At 50.4% G+C, this 20,573-nt stretch overlaps 1 protein-coding gene across 1 annotated transcript; it reads right to left on the bottom strand.

Moving 5' to 3' along the window:
• Positions 1-17,009: 17,009 nt before the first annotated feature.
• Positions 17,010-19,727, bottom strand: LOC120112114. Its single transcript, XM_039130867.1, has 4 exons — positions 19,217-19,727; positions 18,728-19,108; positions 17,766-18,592; positions 17,010-17,528 (listed from the first exon to the last, which is right to left on the bottom strand). Exons 1-4 carry the CDS (start codon positions 19,725-19,727, stop codon positions 17,010-17,012), a joined length of 2,238 nt encoding a protein of 745 aa, XP_038986795.1.
• Positions 19,728-20,573: the final 846 nt, after the last annotated feature.

Below are 20,573 nucleotides of genomic sequence, written 5' to 3' on the forward strand. Positions count from 1 at the left end.
CTAGATGAAAATGGAATTGTTATAAGGAATAAGGCTAGACTAGTGGCAAAGGGTTATAATCAAGAAGAAGGCATAGATTTTGATGAAACCTTTGCTTCCGTAGCTAGACTTGAGGCTATTAGACTATTATTAGCATATGCATGCTCTAAGGATTTCAGACTATTTCAAATGGATGTAAAAAGTGCATTTTTAAATGGGTATATTAATGAGGAAGTGTATGTAGAACAACCTCTTGGTTTTGAAAATCATCAATACCCTAATCATGTGTATAAACTGAACAAAGCACTTTATGGATTAAAACAAGTACCTAGAGCATGGTATGAGAGACTTAGTAAATTCCTATTAGAACATGAATTCTCTAGGAGAAATGTAGACACAACATTATTTCTGAAAAAGCAAAACAAAGATATGTTATTAGTACAGATTTATGTTGATGATATCATTTTCGGTGCTACTAACAATCGCCTCTGCGAAGAGTTTGCTGATTTGATGTAGAGTGAGTTTGAGATGAGCATGATGGGAGAGCTGAACTACTTCCTAGGGCTTCAAATCAAACAATCTGAAGGAGCAATCTTCATCAATCAAGCAAAATATATCAAGGAGATGCTCAAGAAGTTTGATATGGAGGGAAACAAGTCAATCAGCACCCCCATGAGCTCATCATGCAAATTAGATCAAGATGAATCAGGTAAATCTGTAGATCAAAAACTTTATAGAGGTATGATAGGATCTTTACTGTATCTTACTGCAAGTAGACCTGATATTATGTTTAGTGTGTGCATGTGTGCTAGATATCAGGCTAATCCTAAAGAATCACACCTAGCTGCAGTTAAGAGAATTTTTAAATACTTAATAGGAACTAAGAACATAGGGCTATGGTACTCTAAAGAATCTAGCCTAAACTTAATAGGATACACAGATTCAGACTTCGCTGGATGTAAGCTTGATAGAAAAAGTACCAGCGGGTCTTGTCAATTTCTAGGAGAAAACCTTATCTCATGGTTTTGCAAGAAACAAAACTCGGTTGCATTATCCACTGCTGAAGCTGAATATGTGGCAGCTGGGAGTTGTTGTGCTCAAATCTTGTGGATTAAACAACAATTAGAAGATTATGGCATTAAACAAGATAAAATTTCCATTAATTGTGATAATACAAGTGCCATAAATCTAACTAAAAATCCAATTCAACATTCAAGAACTAAACACATTGAGATAAGACATCACTTCATAAGAGATCATGTATTGAATGGTGATGTGACACTCCAATTTGTTTGTACTGATAATCAATTAGCAGATATTTTTACAAAACCCCTAAGTGAAGAGAGGTTTAGTGTGCTTAGGAGGGGATTAGGAGTGATTGATCCATCCTAGTGGTGGTTTTCACTAGAATAATTGATTTTGATGATTACAATGTGGTTAAAATAGAGTTTCTTTTCAATGATCATCAAATCAGATCATAATTAGGTGATTTTTCCTCATTTGGCACGATTATAGCATGAGTTTTAGGTGCGTGCCAAAGTTAGAGACGACTCGAGTAAGTTTCAGAGCCGGCTCCTAAGGGGGAGTCGACTCGCGCATTTGCGGGAGTCGACTCGCAAAGATGGCAGCTGAGGGGGAGTCGACTCGCACATTGTCGGGAGTCGACTCGAAGTCTACAGGCGCATAAGGAGAGTCGACTCGCGCATATTCTGGAGTCGACTCGAGGTCGAGTCGACTCGCAGTCGGGATCCGACTTTTTAACCCTAGGTTTGTCGTTTCGCAAACACTTTTCTTTCAAGCCGCCACTGTTCAAAAAGCCCTAGAGCCGACTCCTAGGTCGTCCCCGATCGTCTCCAACCTCTGTTCGGACGATTTTTCACCGGTTCTTAGGGTTTTCGTCCGTTCCTAGGTCGTCTCCTGTCCGTCCCGAGTCTCCTCCGTCGACCTTTCTCCGTCCTTTAGGTGTTTCTTCCCGTTTAGGTCAAGATGCCTCGTAAGACCGTGGTTAGGAAGAGGTCCCGTCCCGAGGCCGGTCCCGAGCGGCGCTCCAAGGCGCGACACGATCCCGCGAGGGAACCACCTCCGGCTCGTTCCCCGCCTAGGGCGGTTCCCGCAAGGCCGTTGGCCGGGAAGGCCGTCACCACCGGGAGGTATGTCGACTTTGACTATCTCTCCCGAGAAGGGTTCACCATAGGTGATAGGCTTAGAGCCCAGGGCCTAGAGTACTTCCTCACTTAGGACCTTCCCACTTACCCTGGCCTTGTTCAAGAGTTTTATAGTACCGTCCATCGGGGAGATGGAGGTATCGAGGGCACAGTAGTAGGTGTCCCTGTGCGTGTCACGGAGGATCTCATTGCCCACATCCTCCACCTTCCATTAGTAGGGGTGGCTCCCGCACACCCTGAGGATAGAGTTGAGGCCCTTACGGTCGTCTTAGGGCATCCACCTCAGTCCCCCCTAGACGAGGTATCTCCTAGCTCACTTCCTATTGAAGTGAGAATCCTTTTGAGTATTCTGTCCAGGTCCATCTTCCCTAAGACAGGAAGATTTGATTTTGTAAATGAGAGGGACCTAGCTATTATGTCTTACATTCTTCAGGACACCCCGGTCAACTTCCCCAAACTCATCTATAGGTATATGTGTGAGCCCCTAGATAGACCTAGGCTCACCCTCCCATACGGCATGATTTTTACTCTTCTCTTTAGGGAGTACGAGATTCCCATTCCTGAGAGGGAACCCTCTCGTGCATTGCGATGGACAGATCGCTTGTGTACGGGGACCATGCACAGAATGGGGTTTCGGAAGAGAGAGGGGGTATGGGTTAGGAAGTCTACCCTCACCGCTCAGACCACCAGACCTTCACCCAGTCCTGAGCTCGATTCAGACTACCCAGACCTTCCAGACCATCCAGACCTTCCATCCACTCCTCCTGCTCCTACCACCTCCGCCGGACCTTCCTCCTCGGCACCACCCTCTATGGCGGTCCGGATTGATCCTGAGCAGCTCCGGGAGCTGCGACAGGAGATAGTCAGAGAGGTGAGGGATGAGCTGCTTCGGGAGCTCCGAGGTGCGGTGCCTGCTCCCACTCCTGCACCCGTATCTTCTCAGTTGGTCCCTTCTTTGACAGCCGTGACTGACATGACGGCCCATGTACGGGAAGAGATCTACAATGTCCGGAGTTTGGTCCAGGCCCAGTTCCACAGCATGAGTGAGGTCACGAGCTCCACTCGACAGATGCGAGAGGAGATAGGTCGTGACATGCACACCACCACCGAGGGGGCCGAGCGCTTGTCGAATGTACTCATCGACAAGCTGGACGCACTTCAGACATCGGTGACTGGGCTTCAGGCGTCGGTGACAGAGCTCTCCACTACACATAGTAGAGCCACCACGTCTATCATCACACAGCTTGGCCATGTCACAGATGCAGTCACTCTCCTCATGGAGCAGAGCCGATTGAGAGGAGGAGCACCATCCTCGAGAGAAGGAGCCACATCCTCGAGAGGAGGAGCCACATCCTCCAGAGGAGGAGATGCATCCTCGAGAGGGGGAGCTTCATCCTCGAGGAGGACATAGATGTGTTTGAGTTCTGTTTTGTATTGTTTTACTTTACTTATTGTATGCTCAAATCTACTTCAATTCATATCAATACAATGAGTAGACATCTTATCTTCAATTATGTGCCATTTGATGATTGGTTGTGCCATTGATTGTGGTTGATTACCTCCTTTTTGGTATGATGACAAAAAGGGGGAGAAATATGTATAAAATGTGTAAAAGGGGAGAAATATGAAAAAATATGTAAAAGAAATCAATAGAAATAAATAAAAAGATAAACTCTTAAAAACACACACAAATTTGTTCTAAGTGGATTCGGTACCTCGAGGCTCATTATCTCTCTTTTGGGGCTCCTAATGGAGTAATCTCCAGAATCTATTCAAGGGATATTCGGAGATTAGCTGAATCCTACTCAAGAACAAATTGACAGATTTTCCCTCTAAAAACAAAAAAATTCAGTTCAAAAACTTCAAAGCATTAAAAGGAAATTCAGAGAATCAAAACATAGTTGAATGCATATGTTGAGGGGGAGAATCTGAATTTTAATCAAGCTAAATCATTAATGACATATAAGCCAAACAATTGATTGCATAATATGAAGGCTTATATAATTCCAAATGAAAGGGAGAGCTTTAACTCCGAAATTTATTGTTTCACTCCTTTCAAACTTGGATAAATTAAATTATCAGATATTTGAATTCATTTATGGATTTTATTTCATTATTTATTGAGCAAGTCATTTTACATATACTCAAAGTTTTGTCATCATCAAAAAGGGGGAGATTGTGGAGTGATTGATTAAAACCCCATTTGATTTTGATGAGCTCAAAGCATTTGAGTATATCTTGTGATTACTAATGAATTCAATTGAGTGTTTCAGTGAAAATCCTGTCCAAGTGTCTCTAGATTTGGTTCATAGTATTTTGGATAAGTTAAGAAGTCTGCTGAACCAAAGTCTGAGACTCGAGTCGACTCCCGAGTATCACGAGTCGACTCCAAGCGTATCAAGTTCACTGGCACGAGCTCGAGTCGACTCCAGACCTGTCAACGAGTCGACTCCGACTGAGAACAGAAAGAAGAACAGAAAGCCTCATCTCAGAACCTGTCAACGAGTCGACTCCTGAAGTGCGCGAGTCGACTCCAATGTTCAACGAGTCGACTCCAGGGTAGTAAGAGTCGACTCCAAGAGGTACACAAAGAAAAGGTCAGAGAGCATTTTATGGACTCTGAGATTCGAGTCGACTCCCGCAATACGCGAGTCGACTCCTAGACTGTGCGACCATCGACAGACAGAAAACCATGTTACTGCCTCTGAGATTCGAGTCGACTCCCAGACAGCTCGAGTCGACTCCAAGACAAGCTTCACGTCAAAAGGCAGAAGACCAACTTTCGGAAACTGAGAGCCGAGTCGACTCCAAGGAAGTTCGAGTCGACTCCAAGACTGGATGAGCCAAAAGACAGAGAATCGGAAGTTCGGGCTCTGAGATTCGAGTCGACTCCAAGGACAGTCGAGTCGACTTGAGTGGACAAAATTCAAAATTGGATCCACGGACTTCTGTGGATGAGCCGACTCCAAAATTGCCAGGTCAGCTCCAGAAGTTGGCGAGTCGACTCCGGGTCAAGACGAGTCGACTCCCAGTCGTGACGGCAACTTTAATTCAAATTTGGAATAGTTGCCGAGTCGACACCGGAAAAGCTTGAGTCGACTCCCGCTACAGTCGAGTCGACTCCTGATCGCGCGAGTCGACTCCAACCCACCAACGGTCATATTGTCAGGCTGCGCAGAGTGTGCAGAACGGACAGAAAAAGCAGTGTAACGGCTAGTTTCAGTGGGGGTTGGCTTAAATAGCCACAGAAGACTGTAGCAAGAGAGAGAACAACCATTCCACTCCAAGCATTCAAGCTTTCAACTCTGCAACTTGTTCTTCAACGAAAAAAATGGAAGATCTGCAATAACTGCATCCAACTACATCTTCTCAACATTAAAAGCTTCCTCCTCCTGCATTCAAGTCGACCACTCTTTCAAGAGGAGACCCGAAGTTCAAGAAGCCATTCCTCATCTCCGATCTAAAAGCGTTTGAGGCTTCTTAACTTCATTTATTGTTCATATTGTTTTTATCTGCTTTTTGAGAAGCTGTTTTCTGTTTTCTTTTACACACTGTATTTACTTGGTTCAATCGGGGGATTGAATCAAGGGGATTAAGGTTGGTTGGTGAGCCAAGTTAAAACCAACGTGTGTAAGGGTTTGATTGTGAGCCCGGGAAAACAATCGGGGTTGGTTCTAGTCGGTGAGCCTGGGAAAACCGACCGAGTTCGTTGTGAGCTCGTAAAACAACAAGTTTGGTTGTGAGCTTGCAAAACAACCGGCTGTAATCCAAGGGGGTTATAGTGAATTCCCAAGAGAGACTTGGGGAGTGGACGTAGGAGCAAGGGGTAGCTCCGAACCACTATAAAACTCTGTGTTTGCATTGGATTGTCTCTTCTCTTCTTCCTCTCACATCACTCACAGCACTTAGCATTAATTAAATAACTTGCAATAGTTTTTAATTAATCATCCATAACGTTTTAATTATTCAAATTAATTTAAAACCCAATTCACCCCCCCCCCCCCCCTCTTGGGTTGTCTATCTGGGCAACAGATTGGAGGAGGGAGTGGAGGATGTAGGAAATCCATTGTTTGTCCTACTTGTACTAGGATTCTATTCTTAGTTTATCTTTGTTTTCTATTCCAATACTAATTGGAATAGTTTGTCTTTTAGTGGTAGTCATACTTTAGTTAGGTTGAGCCTTAGGTTTAATATATTTGAGTTGTTTTTTAGTTGGAGTATAATATTGATACTTTCATTTTTTAGTGGAGAGAATATGGTTTTGCAAATAGGGGAAAAGAGTTGAATGAAAAGCTGGAGAGAATTTTTTTTTAACGTATGGAGCCGGTTAACTAAGGCATTTTTGTGAGAGGAGTTGAAGTTTCGGCCTTTATTTTTTTTGAATAAATTTATTTTCTCTCCCAATGTTTTTCTTCCTCTATTATTTTTTTCTTGCAAGTCTTTGCAAATATTTTTTGTGTTCGATATTTGTTCAAGATTTTGAGCTAGGATGTTCGATCTACTTCGAGTAACATGCCGTTCTACAGAGGATGTGAGAGCCGATGAGGGTGACGGGGAGGGCCGGAGGCAGTGGGAGAAGAGGCAAGGAAAGATGGCAAGGCCATCAAGCTTATTGGTGGAGAAGAGGGTGGAGCAATCAAGGAAGAAAAAGAGGAGGAAAGAGTGATGCAGGACAACTGCAGAAAGAAGAGGAAAGAGAGGAGAAGAGGAGGGGGAAGAAGAGGAGGAGGGAGAAGAAGACAAGGAGGCTAATTTTTATTTATCATTCATCAAAAATCTAAACATGAGGGTGGACCCATATAAATAGGATCACAAAATAACAAATAGATCTCTACAAATAAAACAATCCCGAAAAGGTCCTAAAATGACAATTTGCAAATAAACCCAAATGACAATATGCAAATAAATCCAATCAACATAAAATAAATATAACTAAAATAAATCAATCTAAAATAAAATCAGGCTGGCTGAATCGGCTGGGATCCGCTGAGTTGGCTGGATCCTGTGGCGACCGGCTGACCTGGCACTAGTATCCGCATCAACTCTCCTCGGGTGGAAAGAAGTCGACCTCGACGAAAGTGGCTCGGTAAAGCCTCGGTAGTACTCCAAAAAGTCGGGGTCAATCGACGGTCTCTCCTCATGCTGGATCTAAGTATAACCGGACTTTGGTCGTCCACGCCAACGAACCAGAAAACGTTGGATGCCTCCATCACTGTCAAAAACTATTTGCTCGGTTAAAATAGAATCAATACTCTTTTTGTGCTCGATGGAGGATAAAAGGAAACGAAGATGGCATGGAATCAATAATAGGATAAACATCGGGCGCAGGAGAGTGTGCAGCAAAAGAGTCTTCAGGGATTGCAACCAAATCTTTAATATTAAGAGTAAGGCTATGACCAAAATCAAATGGAAAGTCAATGGCATAGGCGTCAGTGCCATCCTTGTGCAACACCCTGAATGCTCCAATACTAAAGACTGCAATTCCTTAAGACAAATCATTACGTAACCCCAAGTTTGAAATTCTTTAGCATGAAAATCAGCTTGCATCTTATATTGAGCAGGACATGCATGAATGCCCTTATAGATTTCCTGATACAACTTATGAATGTGTTGTGTAAATGCATATGCAAGCTCAGAAATCCTAACATTAGTTTCGATGGGTTGTGCGAGGGTATATCCAACTATACTCATGGTAGATTGGTCAGACTCGCTACCTGACTGTGCAAGCGAGCTAGGTGTAGTGTGGGTGCATCCTAGGGTTTCAGGTTCGTCATCACTCTCTTCCTCAATGTCCTGAATGTCATCGAGGTTTGGTTCATAGATTTGCTCCTCTAAGTCATCTATGTCACCTCCCTGATCTTGCTGAGCAATAACGAAAATTTTGTTAGCACATTGGGAGATAACGTGTCCAAAACCTTGGCATTTGTGACACCAAATTTTGGAATGTGTTTTGGGAGGCTCACCAAGGATTCTCGTGCTATTAGTGTCTCGGCCTGGGACATGGGCAGGAGGAGGGAGCCTATGAGTAGTGGACCCTACAGGAGGTTTGGACCTTAAGGAATTAAGGCCCGTAGGAGTGCTTCATGTGTCAGGGCGCCTTACAAATGTGGACTTAGTGTTCCATCAGTTACGGAGATCGTCTTGGTAGTTAAGAGGCAGGTATTTTTCTTTAAGTCTCTCTTTCATCTCTACCCAATCAGTTATTTCATGTTGTTGTCTCCTAGCTAACAGTTGTTCAGTGTTTTGCCAAAACAGCTTAGCTCGACCAAGGAGTTTCATTCTAGCGAATCGAACTTTTTTATCCTCGGACAGATTGTACCACTCAAAGAAGTGGTCCATTTCGTGTAACCAATCAGAGAAGACTTTCGGGTCAAGACGACCGTCAAAAGTGGGGGCTTCAACCCTAATGCCTCGCATTACATCTTCATCAGGGTCACGAGGTTCTCTGGGTTCTACGGTATGTCGGTGACCTCTATCAATATGAGGAATGGGACCAGGTCCTTTAGGGCGAGGATAGGCATAATGGTGACCTGGAACAGACCTATTATCAAAGTTGTCCTGCCGAACCGAGCCTTGTTGTTCTAGGATTTGTTCTAGGGTGTCGTCCTCTTCAAGTCCCGGTAAATGGGGAGTACTAGCTCTTTGGGAACCAATAACCCTCTGAAGTGAAGCCTCAATTGAATCGAGTCGGGCATTAACCTGGGTGGACATTGTGGTTAAGTCATGAATTTGGGCATTGTTTGCTTGGACTTGGGCATTGGTATTTTGGACTTGAGCATTAGTTTTTTGGACTTGGGCATTAGTGTTTTGGACTTGAGCATTAGTGTCTTGGATAGCTTTTAATAGAGCTTCGATTTTGGAATCCATGCTTAATTGGGACTCAGGATGAGATGCGTCACGACCACTACGTAGATGCATAAAATGAATGACAAAATGTATGATCCGACCAACTATAAATGTTCCTAAGTAGACCTAATGCATGAAATGAATTCAAAATTGCAAAGTAGATACTCAATATAACCGGAAGCTAACTCAAGCAATTGAAATTGGCTTTGAATTACGTAACAAATTCAGATAAGTAGTTGCAGTCAAATAGTACAAGTTTTCAGTGTGTTGCAGGGTTGCACAGAGCCTCAAAGAACTTCCAAAGATTAGGTAGCCCTGCAATTAATAACAAAGATAGGCCACTACTAGGGTTTTGGTGTTGTTTAGAGTGAATGTGTTGAATTTTTAGGAAGCAATATCAATAGAGCACATAAGAATTAATTAATTCTAAATTTAGACAAACAAATAAAATTTGTAGTAAGGGAAGAAACCTGACCTGGGTTGGGGTGACGACCAAAAACACTGCACAGTAAGTAGGCTTGTCAAACGGCTCCAGTTGGGGTTGATCTCAGCAACACGGCAGGTCGAAATGGGCTCTGCAGTGGCGTTGCAGGCCAACGGGCTTGGGCCTGTGAGGAGGAAATCGGATTGGGCCCGGTGTTTAGGGCCTGAGAGTCAGGCCCGGTGGATTCTTTGGGGGTGCGGGCGCGGGCCCGATGAGAGAATCAGCTCGAGAGAGAAAATGAAGGTGGGGTGGGAGGTGAGGTGGGTTCGGCCGTGAAGGAAGAAGAAAGGGGAGGAGAGATGGGGTTACCCTTGATCCCACAGAGGGGAAGGGGGGGTGCGATCAGTGGAGGAAAGAGGAGGGAAGGGTTAAGGGAATCGTGGCACGGGGGAGGCGCTGCGTGTGGGTGGCGTAGGAAGGGGGCGGCGCTGCGGTGGAGGCGGAGGCGGTTGCAGCACGGGGGCGGCACTGCGGTGGAGGCGGAGGCGGTTGCAGCACGGGGGCGGCACTGCGGTGGAGGCGGAGGCGGTCGCAGCACGGGGGCAGCGCTGCGTGCGGGCGGCAGAGGAAGAGGGCGGCGCTGCGTGCGGGCGGAGGGGAAGCGGCGACGTCGGAGGCGGCGCTGCGGTGGAGGCGGCGCTGCGGTGGAGGCAGAAGCGGCGTGCGAACGGGGGAGGAGAGGCGGAGGCGGCGGTGGAGTTGCGGACGATCAGAGGAGGAAGATGAAAGGTACTCTTCTTTTTTTTCTTTTCTTTTTTTTTCTTTTTTTTTCTTTCTTTTTTTTAACCCGATTGGGTTCGGGTTAGCGGGCGCACCCGCTCCAGGAACCCACTACGGGTTCGGCTCCATCGTGGGGCTTTGAGGGGAGGAGGTTGCAGGTGGTTACCTGCTTCCGCAGCAACCGGTGCATGGGGTGCGGTGGCGGTTGAAGGAGACGGGGGGGCACAGGCGGGCGATCGCTGCGAGGAGTCGAGAATCGCAAAGAGGGGAAGGCAGCGACGACGATCGGGACGATGGGCGCTCGAGAGTGGCAGTGCCCCTTTCCTCATATCCGGATGAGATCGGCGATCGGGGACGCACGGGAGCGTGTGGAAGCGGGATACGATGGAGCGTTGATGAGTGATCTGGCCACGGACGGCGACGCCGAGATGCAATGGAGCGTGGCGGCTGGCGACGGGGACGCGGGCGGAGCTAAGCGTGTCCTCCTCTCTTCCGTGCTTGGGTACGGCCACGGTTGGCCGGTGGCTCAGGGAGATCCTCTTCGTCGGGTCGCAGGGCGCGCGGTTGGTGCTCTCGGTAGCGGTTGCGACGGCGTTGGAGGTGTCGGACGTGCGCGGGGTGGGGTGGGGGAATCGTCTTAGGGGCTTTTCCCTTGGGAGGATGATGGCCACGGGAACATGGATTCTTTTTTCTTTTCTTTTTTTCCTCTCGTTCGTAGCCTGACCCACGGCAGCCCAGAAAAGAAAAGGGTTTTGGCAACAGAGGCAAAACCGGGTGCTCTGATACCAAAGCTGATGCAGGACAACTGCAGAAAGGAGAGGAAAGAGAGGAGAAGAGGAGGGGGAAGAAGAGAAGGGGGAGAAGAGGAGGAGGGAGAAGAAGACAAGGAGGCAAATTTTTATTCATCATTCATCAAAAACCTAAACATGAGGGTGAACCCATATAAATAGGGTCACAAAATAACAAATAGATCCCTACAAATAAAACAATCCCGAAAAGGCCCTAAAATGATAATTTGCAAATAAACCCAAATGACAATATGCAAATAAATCCAATCAACATAAAATAAATCTAACTAAAAGTAAATCAATCTAAAATAAAATTAGGCTGGCTGAATCTACTGGGATCCGCTGAGCTGGCTGGATCCTGTGGCGACTGGCTGACCTGGCACTAGTGTCCGCACCAAAGAGTGGATGAGGACAAGAGTATTGACAATTGGTGAAGGGCGGCAATGGTGGGCTCCAGGCTTCAATGAAGGGGTGACGGCTAGAGGGAGACCTTCAGCGGCTTGGCAACCGAGGTAAGAGAGGGATAGTTCAAGAAGGAGAGGGAAAGGGGGCAAAAGCCCGTGGGTTTTAGGATTTGTCTTCTTTTAATTTGGTTAAGACTGGAGAGTACCCATCCCTTGAAAATGAAATGCATAGCCAACAAAACCTCACATCGATGGATCTACATCCATTTGTATTTATCATGAACAAAAAATAACAATAAATATTTGCATTATCATAGCGCTCTTTTGACACTATCACTGGCTACATCTTCTCATGATTTGTGCAGAGGCACATTTTTGATGCCTATCATGAAAAAAATACATTCAAGGTGTTGTAGCTTCAACCAATATCATATCCTTATCTTTCTTATTTCTTTCATTGGCATTTCTCTTATATTTGTGTGATTTTGTATCTATATATATATATATCTAAAAATATTATTGTTATATATTTCTGAAAAAGATTAAAATAATATTTATATTACTATTATGTTTTTGTTTGGTATTTTTTGCTATCGTTGAATTAAAGTTCCTCCACCGGCCAGCCAGTTCATATGAAATTAGAGGCTTGCTCTCCGGATAAGATCAAGGAAGGGTATTGTTGCTGGAAATTGGACCCGGGGGGCGATCGTCGGCTGGAAGGGGGAGGCTCCGCGGCCTGAATGGCGGACGGCGGCTTGTCGGCGGGCTACGTCTTTCCGGAGGCCTGCAAGAAGCCGGTGGCCGGGCAGTCCGGCACCGGCCCTCCGACGCTTAAGTCAGCAAGAAGTCTATATGAGGAAGGAGAGGGGGAGTGAGAGAGATTAGAGCCGGAGAGAGAGCCCCCCTCTGTGAGTGTAGAAATCTCCCTTTTATAGGGAGGGCCGGGTTACCTGTGACTGTGACAGAGCAGGTCGTACATCTGCTCGATTGGCCATTAATGCTCGATCATGTAAGTCAATGCTATCATTATACGAAATCAGGCCGGAGCCTTAAGCCATCGAAGAGTCATGCCATCATTTGTAGGCATGCGTATTTGCCGTAAAAGGCTCGGTGTCCGTAGGTGATGGAGATCATACACTTTAATTGTTGAGTGAATCAGGTGTCTGCGCAGCCCATACGCATTAATTGATGGCAGACATAAGACGTAACCCTTTGCTCGTCTGGAGGGGAGGTAATTTCAAGCTAAAGGGTCTGCTCGGTCGGCCCCCGCTCGGGGGGTCTGCTCGGTCGGACCCCGCTCGGGGGGGTCTGCTCGGTGGGACCCCGCTCGGGGGGTCTGCTCGGTCGGACCCCGCTCGGGGGGTCTGCTCGGTCGGACCCCGCTCGGGGGGTCTGCTCACTTAACTATGGCGGTTTTTCCCCGAACACTACCCCCCGACTTCCGAGCTCGAGCTGCTCGGGAGTTCGAGCGCGGGAAGTAGAGGTTATATGTTTAAGAAAATTTTGAATTATCGCACGTTTCAAGGCGCTTTAAATAGGAGGCGACTCTCCCTCTCCGGAAACGTTTTATCAAGGTAACCTTCCGCTTTTCAAAGCGTCCTCGCGTTGTGGACTCATGATGAGACCGCACGATCCGATGAGACGCTTCTGCGTTCGAGATGTCGGTTCGGATTGAGTGCGGCTCTTTAATAAATGGGTGGACGCGTGTCACGATCTGGGCAGAGAGCAGCGCTCTGCTCCGCAAATCTGGGTCGTCGGAAGAGGGTATATATATATACATATCCCTCCAGGTTCATCTTCCTGCTTTCTTCTTCCTGTTTTCTTCCTAGACCGAAGTAACCGTTCTCCGGCGAACTTCCGACAGGTTTTTTTTTTTTCTTATTTGTTCGGAGTCCTCCTTCCTTTCTCCTCCTTTTCTTTTGCAATGGGGTCCGGTCCAAACGACTTTGGGTCCACCATGACTGAGGTCAAGGTCGAGATAGCCGAGGAATGGTTTTTCCCTCGGCGGGGGTTCCGCTTGGAACCCGCCGGACTGGGGGATCGAGTATCGCATCCCCCGGAAGGTCGGATCGGAGTGTACCGGGAGGCACTCTGGGCCGGCCTACGGTTCCCCCTTCATGGGTTCTTGAACGAGCTGCTCGCGGAGTACCAGCTGGTCCCGGCGCAGCTCGCTCCGAACGCATAGAGGACGATCGTCGGGTTCCTATCGCTATGCTTAGCGTTCGGAATTCCGACCTCGGTCAATGTTTTCCGGCGCCTTTTCATGTTAAAGTCGAATCCGGGAGACGAAGAGTGGCTTTACGTCGCCCTCCGGGCGGGTCGGCCACTCTTTCATGGTGCCCCGTCGTCCATCCACGACTGGAAGAAGAAGTTTTTCTTCTTGGGGTCTGAGCGGTCGTGAGGGTTCGACCCCAGGTGGAGGCCGTGCCGACTCAGGGCCGTCAACAAAATCCCTAAGCTTTCCACGCGCGAGCAGGGAGCCCTTGACACCATTCGCAGTCTCGGGGACGGAATTCTCCTAAACGGCCTCATAAGCGAGGACGCTTTGGTGAACGTGGGCCTGAGCTCGGCGCGTCCTCTGGATAAGGGCAAAAGTAGAAGGCCTTAATCTTATTCTTTTTTGTCTTTTGATACTTCGGATCTCATTCTGTTTGTTTTTGCAGACATCGCAAAAATGGTTACCAAAAGCGAAGTTATGTATGCTCGGTACAGGAAGAGGGCGGCCGAGCTCGGAGGGGAGCCGCTCGAGCCCAAAAAGAAGGCGAAGGTCGCTCCCCGAGTCGACCCTCCCGTGGCCACTAAGGGGGGATGTTCGAGCTCCGAGCCCGGAGGCTCGGGTGGGGCGACCCTGGCGCTTCCGTGCCCGGCGCCTATCTCCCGGGCTCCTGATCAGCCTCCTGTCCGACCCGAGGGGCCGGCGTCCGAGCCGGGTAGCAGCCAAGGGGCTGCGAGGCCAGAAGTGACGAAGGCCGGCCTTTCCGACCCGGCGAGGGATCAAGAGCGACGATCCTACATCGTGGAGTGGACGCTATTCGAGGATGATTCGGCCCTCGAGAATATTGAAACGGCGCGGCAACTTTTCCGCGCCGTGCTTCTTCCGGCCGACAGGGCGAGGATTCAGGCCATGAGCCAGAATCAGTTCCTGGATACGGCCCGTTTCTCCGCAGTTCGGGTAAGTTTTCGTTTAGTATTTCCTCGCACAGCCTCTTTTTTCTTCTCCCTTTTTTTGTGCTCCCTTAGCCTAACTTTTGTTTTGTTTTCAGCATCTCCACGAGACCGAGACCCTGATCGCCCTCATCGCGGACTACCGAGATCGGGCTCGTCGGAATTCGCAGGCACGGGAGGCGGCCGAGAAGAGGGCGGAGGAGGCCGAGAAGAAAACGGCAGAGCTCGAGCTCCAGAAGAAGGAGCTCTTGCTCAGAGTAGGCGCCGCAGAGGATGAAGCCAAGCTCCTGACGATGGAGCTCGACGAGGAGAAGGCTACCCACTCCCTGGCCAGGTCGGAGCTGCGAGCCTCCGAGGCTCGCCTGGCCGAGGCGCAGTCCTCGCTCACCACGTGTGGGCAGGCAATAAAGGAAGCGGAGCTCAAGATCAAGGAGCTCCGGGCTCAGCTCGGAGCCCAGGAGGAAGAGGCCCAGAGGCGGGCCGTTCAGCTCTTCCGGGAGTCGGAGGAATTCCGGGAGTTGCTCGAGGAGGAAGCCGTGAATGGCCTCATTCAGGGGTTCACTGACTTCCGCAACCAACTGCGCCGGCTCTGCCCCGACTTCGATCTCGACCAGCTTCAGCCTGGAGCCGGGGTCGAGGGCCTCGTGGGGGAGTCGGCCGAGGCGGCCCCGGAGGCCTCGGGAGGAGAGCCAGCTCGGGAATCCGTCCCCGAGATTGTGCCCGAAGGCAACGAGGTCGGCGAGCCCGGAGCTACCGCCGAGAGGGTCGAGGCTGAGGGCGCTGAGGTCGAGCCCGGGGAGATCCCGGTTGAAGATGTCGCGCAAGCCGCACCCTGACTTGTAATAAAAAAAATTTTTTTGTAACTTGGGGTCGGTCCGTGTCTGTCGCACGGCCGACCCCCAATTTTGTACTTTGGCCTTCGGGCTTTTTAATGAATATACTTCTTCCAATACTTCTCTTTTGCTTTTTAGATGTCTTAGTATAAGCCACCAAGGCATTTTAGATCGGACTCGGACTTGCCGAGCTCCTGAGCTTCGATGTAGTTTCATAATCGTAGCTAGGGAGCACCTTGCTCTGATCACCGAGCCCCGAGCTCGACCAAACCTTAGTAAGCGGCCATAGAACCGAGCTAAGGTTCAAGTAGATGCGTCCGACCAAGGCCGGAGACTTCGATATCAGTCGAGATATTCATTAGGAATATGAAAATGCACGGAGCATGTGTATCGAACAGGGCAGGCGTTGTCAGGGCGTACCTTTTCGGGGCCATGTGCCCCGTGCCGCGAGTTTGTCCATGGAGAACGGCCCCGAGCTTAGTCCAAGGCACGGGGTGACCACTGGAGCTCGCACCCGGAGTGACCACTGGATTTGGGATGCCTGGACTACTTAGGTCTGACACCGGAGTGCTGATGGTCGGCAAGGACGAGCCGAGCCCGAAGGCTGACGGAGATTGAGCCGAGCCCGAAGGCTGACGGAGATCGTGCTGAGCATGATGGTCGATGGAGATCGAACCGAGCTCGGTGCCTGGTGGAGATCGAGCCGAGCTCGATGCCTGATGGAGATCGAGCCGAGCTCGATAGGTGATGGAGATCGAGCCGAGCTCGATAGGTGATGGAGATCGTGCCGAGCACGATAGTCGGTGGAGATCGAGCCGAGCTCGATGCCTGATGGAGATCGAGCCGAGCTCCATAATCGATGGAGATCGAGCCGAGCTCGATAGGTGATGGAAATCGTGCCGAGCACGATAGTCGATGGAGATCGAGCCGAGCTCGATGCCTGATGGAGATCGAGCCGAGCTCGATAGGTGATGGAGATCGTGCCGAGCACGATAGTCGATGGAGATCGAGCCGAGCTCGGTGCCTGATGGAGATCGAGCCGAGCTCGATAGGTGATGGAAATCGTGCCGAGCACGATAGTCGTGGAGATCGAGCCGAGCTCGATGCCTGATGGAGATCGAGCCGAGCTCGATGCCTGATGGAGATCGAGCCGAGCTCGATGCCTGATGGAGATCGAGCCGAGCTCGGTAGGTGATGGAGATCGTGCCGAGCACGATAGTCGATGGAGATCGAGCCGAGCTCGATGCCTGATGGAGATCGAGCCGAGCTCGATAGTCGATGGAGATCGAGATCATTTGCTTCCGGGGGGCCACGTAGGCACTGCCCCGTCATCCCGAAGTATCGGGGCATCCCGACCGTGGTCGGGGTAGGAGAACGAGCCGAGCTCGTTGGTCGATGGAGAACGAGCCGAGCTCGTTAGTCGAGCGACAAATGGAGATACTGGCATTTCGAGTTTTTCGCTGTAGTGCCCGGCTTTGCTCGATTCTGTTTTTGCCCGAGCAGGGTCGTATATATGAACTGGGCCGGGTCATCTGGGAGCATGTAGGTATCAGGAGAAATTTAGCACAGTTAGACGATTGCAAATAAGTTAAATTTACAATTGATGCGGAGAACCCTTCGGGACATCATTGGTAGTACACCCGAAGGTTTTCGGAGCTCCAACTCCATGGAATGAGAGTCCCGCCAAGGGATTTTAGCTTGTAAGCTCCGGGTCGCTGGACACGTGCGATCTGGTAGGGTCCTTTCCAGTTCGGGGCCATTTTCCCTTGCTCGGTCGGCTGGGAGGCCTCCGCCTTTCTGAGGACGAGGTCCCCCTCTTTGAAGGACTTGATCTTGACTCTGGCGTTGTAGTACTGCGCCGTCCTTTGCTGGTATTTTGCCATGCGAACTCGGGCGGCTTCTCTTACTTCCTCGACTAAGTCAAGATTGTTTCTGAGCTGCGAGGAGCTGGAGCTGGCATCAAAATGTTCTACTCTCGAAGAAGGGAGCCCAATCTCCAGGGGGATGACGGCTTCTGTTCCGTACGTCAAATTGAAGGGGGTTTCGCCGGTGGGCACCCGGAACGTAGTCCGGTAGGCCCAGAGGACGTTATACAGGTCTTCGACCCACTGTCCTTTGGACCGGTCGAGCCTGGCCTTGAGCCTCTGCAAGATGGTTCGATTTGTTACCTCGGTTTCTCCATTTGTCTGTGGATGCGCGACCGAGGTGAAACGGTGGTCGATGCCGAGTTCGGAGCAGAATTTCCGAAAACGGGCGTTGTCGAACTGGCGACCGTTATCTGATATGAGGATGCGGGGGAGGCCGAATCTGCAAATAATCGATTTCCAGATGAAGTCCCGCATCTTCTGCTCGGTGATCCGGGCAAGCGGCTCGGCCTCTACCCACTTCGTGAAATAGTCGATGGCGACAACTATAAATTTCTTTTGTCCGGTCGCCAAAGGGAATGGTCCCAAGATGTCAATCCCCCACTGGGCAAATGGCCAGGGGGAACTGATCGAGGTCAGCAGGGCCGAGGGTCGTCGTTGGATGTTGGCGTTCCTCTGACACCGGTCGCACCTCTGGATGAAGTCCAGGGTATCCTTCTGGAGCGTCGGCCAGTAGTATCTTTGGCGCAGAATCTTGTGCGCCAATGCTCGTCCCCCCATATGGCTTCCACAAATCCCCTCGTGAACTTCGCGCATTGCATAATCCGCCTCGGACGGGCGGAGACACCTGAGGAGGGGAGAGGTGAAAGATCTTCGATAGAGTTTACCTTCGTACAATATGTATCGGGCAGCCAGGCGCTTGACTCGGCGAGCTTCGCGTTCATCGCTGGGGAGGACTCCATCCCGCAAGTAGTTGACGAGCTCATCCATCCAGCTCGGCACAACTTCGATGCAAAGGGTCGGCTCGGGCTCCTCCATGCTAGGTCTTTGGAGATACTCCAGCGCTGCCGCCTTTGGAAGTTCGCTCATGCAGGAGGACGCCAGCTTCGATAGTTGATCTGCTCTGGAGTTCTCCGTTCTAGCGATGTGTTGGATGTGGAAGGAGTCCAGAGCCGAGGTGAGGTCCCGCACCTTCCGGAAGTATTCCTGCATTGTGGGCTCTCTGGCCTCAAAATCACCCAAGATTTGGTTCACGACCAACTGGGAGTCACTGAAGGCCCTTAGGTCCTTCACTCCCAGCTCCTTGGCCAACTTGAGCTCGGCGACAAGTGCTTCGTACTCGGCTACATTGTTGGAGGTGGGAAATTCGAAGTGCAAGGCCTGCTCGGCGACCACTCCATCTGGACTGGTGAGGACGAGGCCCGCTCCGCTACCCCCCGAGTTCGAGGAGCCGTCGACATGTAAAGTCCAGATCGGACTTGAGGTCTGCTCGTCTGAAGCTGGCCTGGCTTCGGGCTCGTCCGGCACTGTGCACTCGACTATGAAGTCGGCGAGCGCCTGTGCCTTGATCGCTGGCCTGGGTCGGTACTCGATGTCGAACTCCCCGAGCTCGATGGCCCACTTTGTAATCCGACCGGCGCGATCTGATCGCTGCAGGATCTGCTTCACCGGTTGATCGGTCAGCACGGCCACTGTGTGGGCTTGAAAGTACGGCCGGAGCCTTCGAGCTGAGACGACCAGGGCATAAGCGGTCTTTTCCAGCTTGGAATATCGGGTCTCAGCACCCCTCAAGACTCGGCTTGTATAATACACCGGCTTCTGGAGCTTGCTCTCCTCCCGGACCAGGACTGAGCTTACTGCTATAGGAGAAACAGCCAAGTACAAGTAGAGGAGCTCACCCTGCTGAGGCTTTGTGAGCAGGGGAGGAGAGGCGAGGAGATGCTTGAGCTCCTCAAAGGCTTGCTGACATTGGGCCGACCATAAGAAGTCTTTTGGCTTCTTGAGGGCCGCAAAGAACGGGAGGCAGCGCTCGGCCGATCGGGAGACGAATCTTCCGAGGGCTGCGACCCGGCCCGTAAGCCGCTGCACTTCCTTCACTGTCCTCGGCGGCGTCATCTCCTGGAGCGCTCGGATCTTCTCGGGGTTAGCCTCGATTCCCCGCTGAGAGATCACGAAGCCAAGGAACTTGCCCGAGGTGACTTCGAACGCACATTTGGCCGGGTTGAGTTTCATTTGGTACCTCCGGAGTATGGAGAATGCTTTGCTGAGGTCGGTCACATGGTCTTGCGCCACTTTGCTCTTTACTAGCATGTCATCTACATAAACCTCCATGCTTCGACCTATCTGATCTTTGAAGATCTGACTGACCAGCCTCTGATAAGTTGCACCAGCATTCTTTAAGCCAAAGGGCATCACCTTGTAACAATAGGTGCCCCCATCAGTGATGAAAGCCGTCTTCTCCTCATCCTCCGGCGCCATCCGAATTTGGTTGTATCCGGAAAAGGCATCCATGAATGTCAGCAGCTCGTGTCCCGAGGTGGAGTCCACGAGCCGGTCGATGCTAGGGAGTGGAAAGCTGTCCTTCGGGCAGGCCTTGTTCAGGTCGGTGTAGTCCACGCACATGCGCCATTTTCCGCTGGCCTTTTTGACGAGGACCACGTTGGCGAGCCACTCCGGATAGGGTATCTCTCGGATGAAGCCAGCCTTGAGGAGCTTATCGACTTCCTCAGTTATCGCCCGTTGCCGCTCTGGGGCGGCGTTGCGCTTCTTCTGTCGCACAGGCTTGCAAGGTTTCACCTGAAGTCGGTGGACCGCGACCTCCGGATCTATCCCCGGCATGTCTGCTGGCGACCAGGCGAAGACGTCCGCGTTGTCCTGCAGAAAATTAATGAGGCGATCCCTCTCGCGAACATCAAGGCCGGAGCCGACCTGCACGGTTAGCTCAGAAGAATTTTCTTGGAGGGGAACTTGAATGAGCAGCTCACCAGGCTCCACCCGATCCTTCCGCGGGCCGACCCGCGCCTCTAAGGTTTCGGCCAGGAGTTCATCTTTCACTGTAGTCGACGCCTCGGCCGGCCGCCTCGCCTCATGGGTCGCCATGTAGCACCGTCTGGCTACCATCTGGTCTCCACGGACTTCGCCGATCCCTTGGCCGGTGGGAAACCGCATGAGCAAGTGGTGGGTTGAGACTATGGCTCGGAGAGCGTTGAGTCCTGGTCGCCCGAGAATGGCGTTGTACGCCGAGGGCAGGCGCACCACGAGGAAATTCATCTTCACGGTGCTCTCTCGGGGGGCGAGTCCGACCGTGACCAGGAGGTCGACCTC

Source organism: Phoenix dactylifera, chromosome 1, assembly GCF_009389715.1.
Source record: "Phoenix dactylifera cultivar Barhee BC4 chromosome 1, palm_55x_up_171113_PBpolish2nd_filt_p, whole genome shotgun sequence".
Classification (NCBI taxonomy): Eukaryota; Viridiplantae; Streptophyta; class Magnoliopsida; order Arecales; family Arecaceae; genus Phoenix; species Phoenix dactylifera.

Bases quoted from the DNA above. Each gene is read 5' to 3' on its own strand.
- LOC120112114 (XM_039130867.1), bottom strand. From the start codon at position 19,727: ATGGCGCCGGAGGATGAGGAGAAGACGGCTTTCATCACTGATGGGGGC. The intron at 19,109-19,216 runs GTCAGCAAGCCT...TTTCTCCTATAG, and splicing joins CTTCTTATGGTCGGCCCAAT to CAGTAAGCTCAGTCCTGGTC. The intron at 18,593-18,727 runs GTCCGATCTGGA...CCAACAATGTAG, and splicing joins TTCAGACGAGCAGACCTCAA to CCGAGTACGAAGCACTTGTC.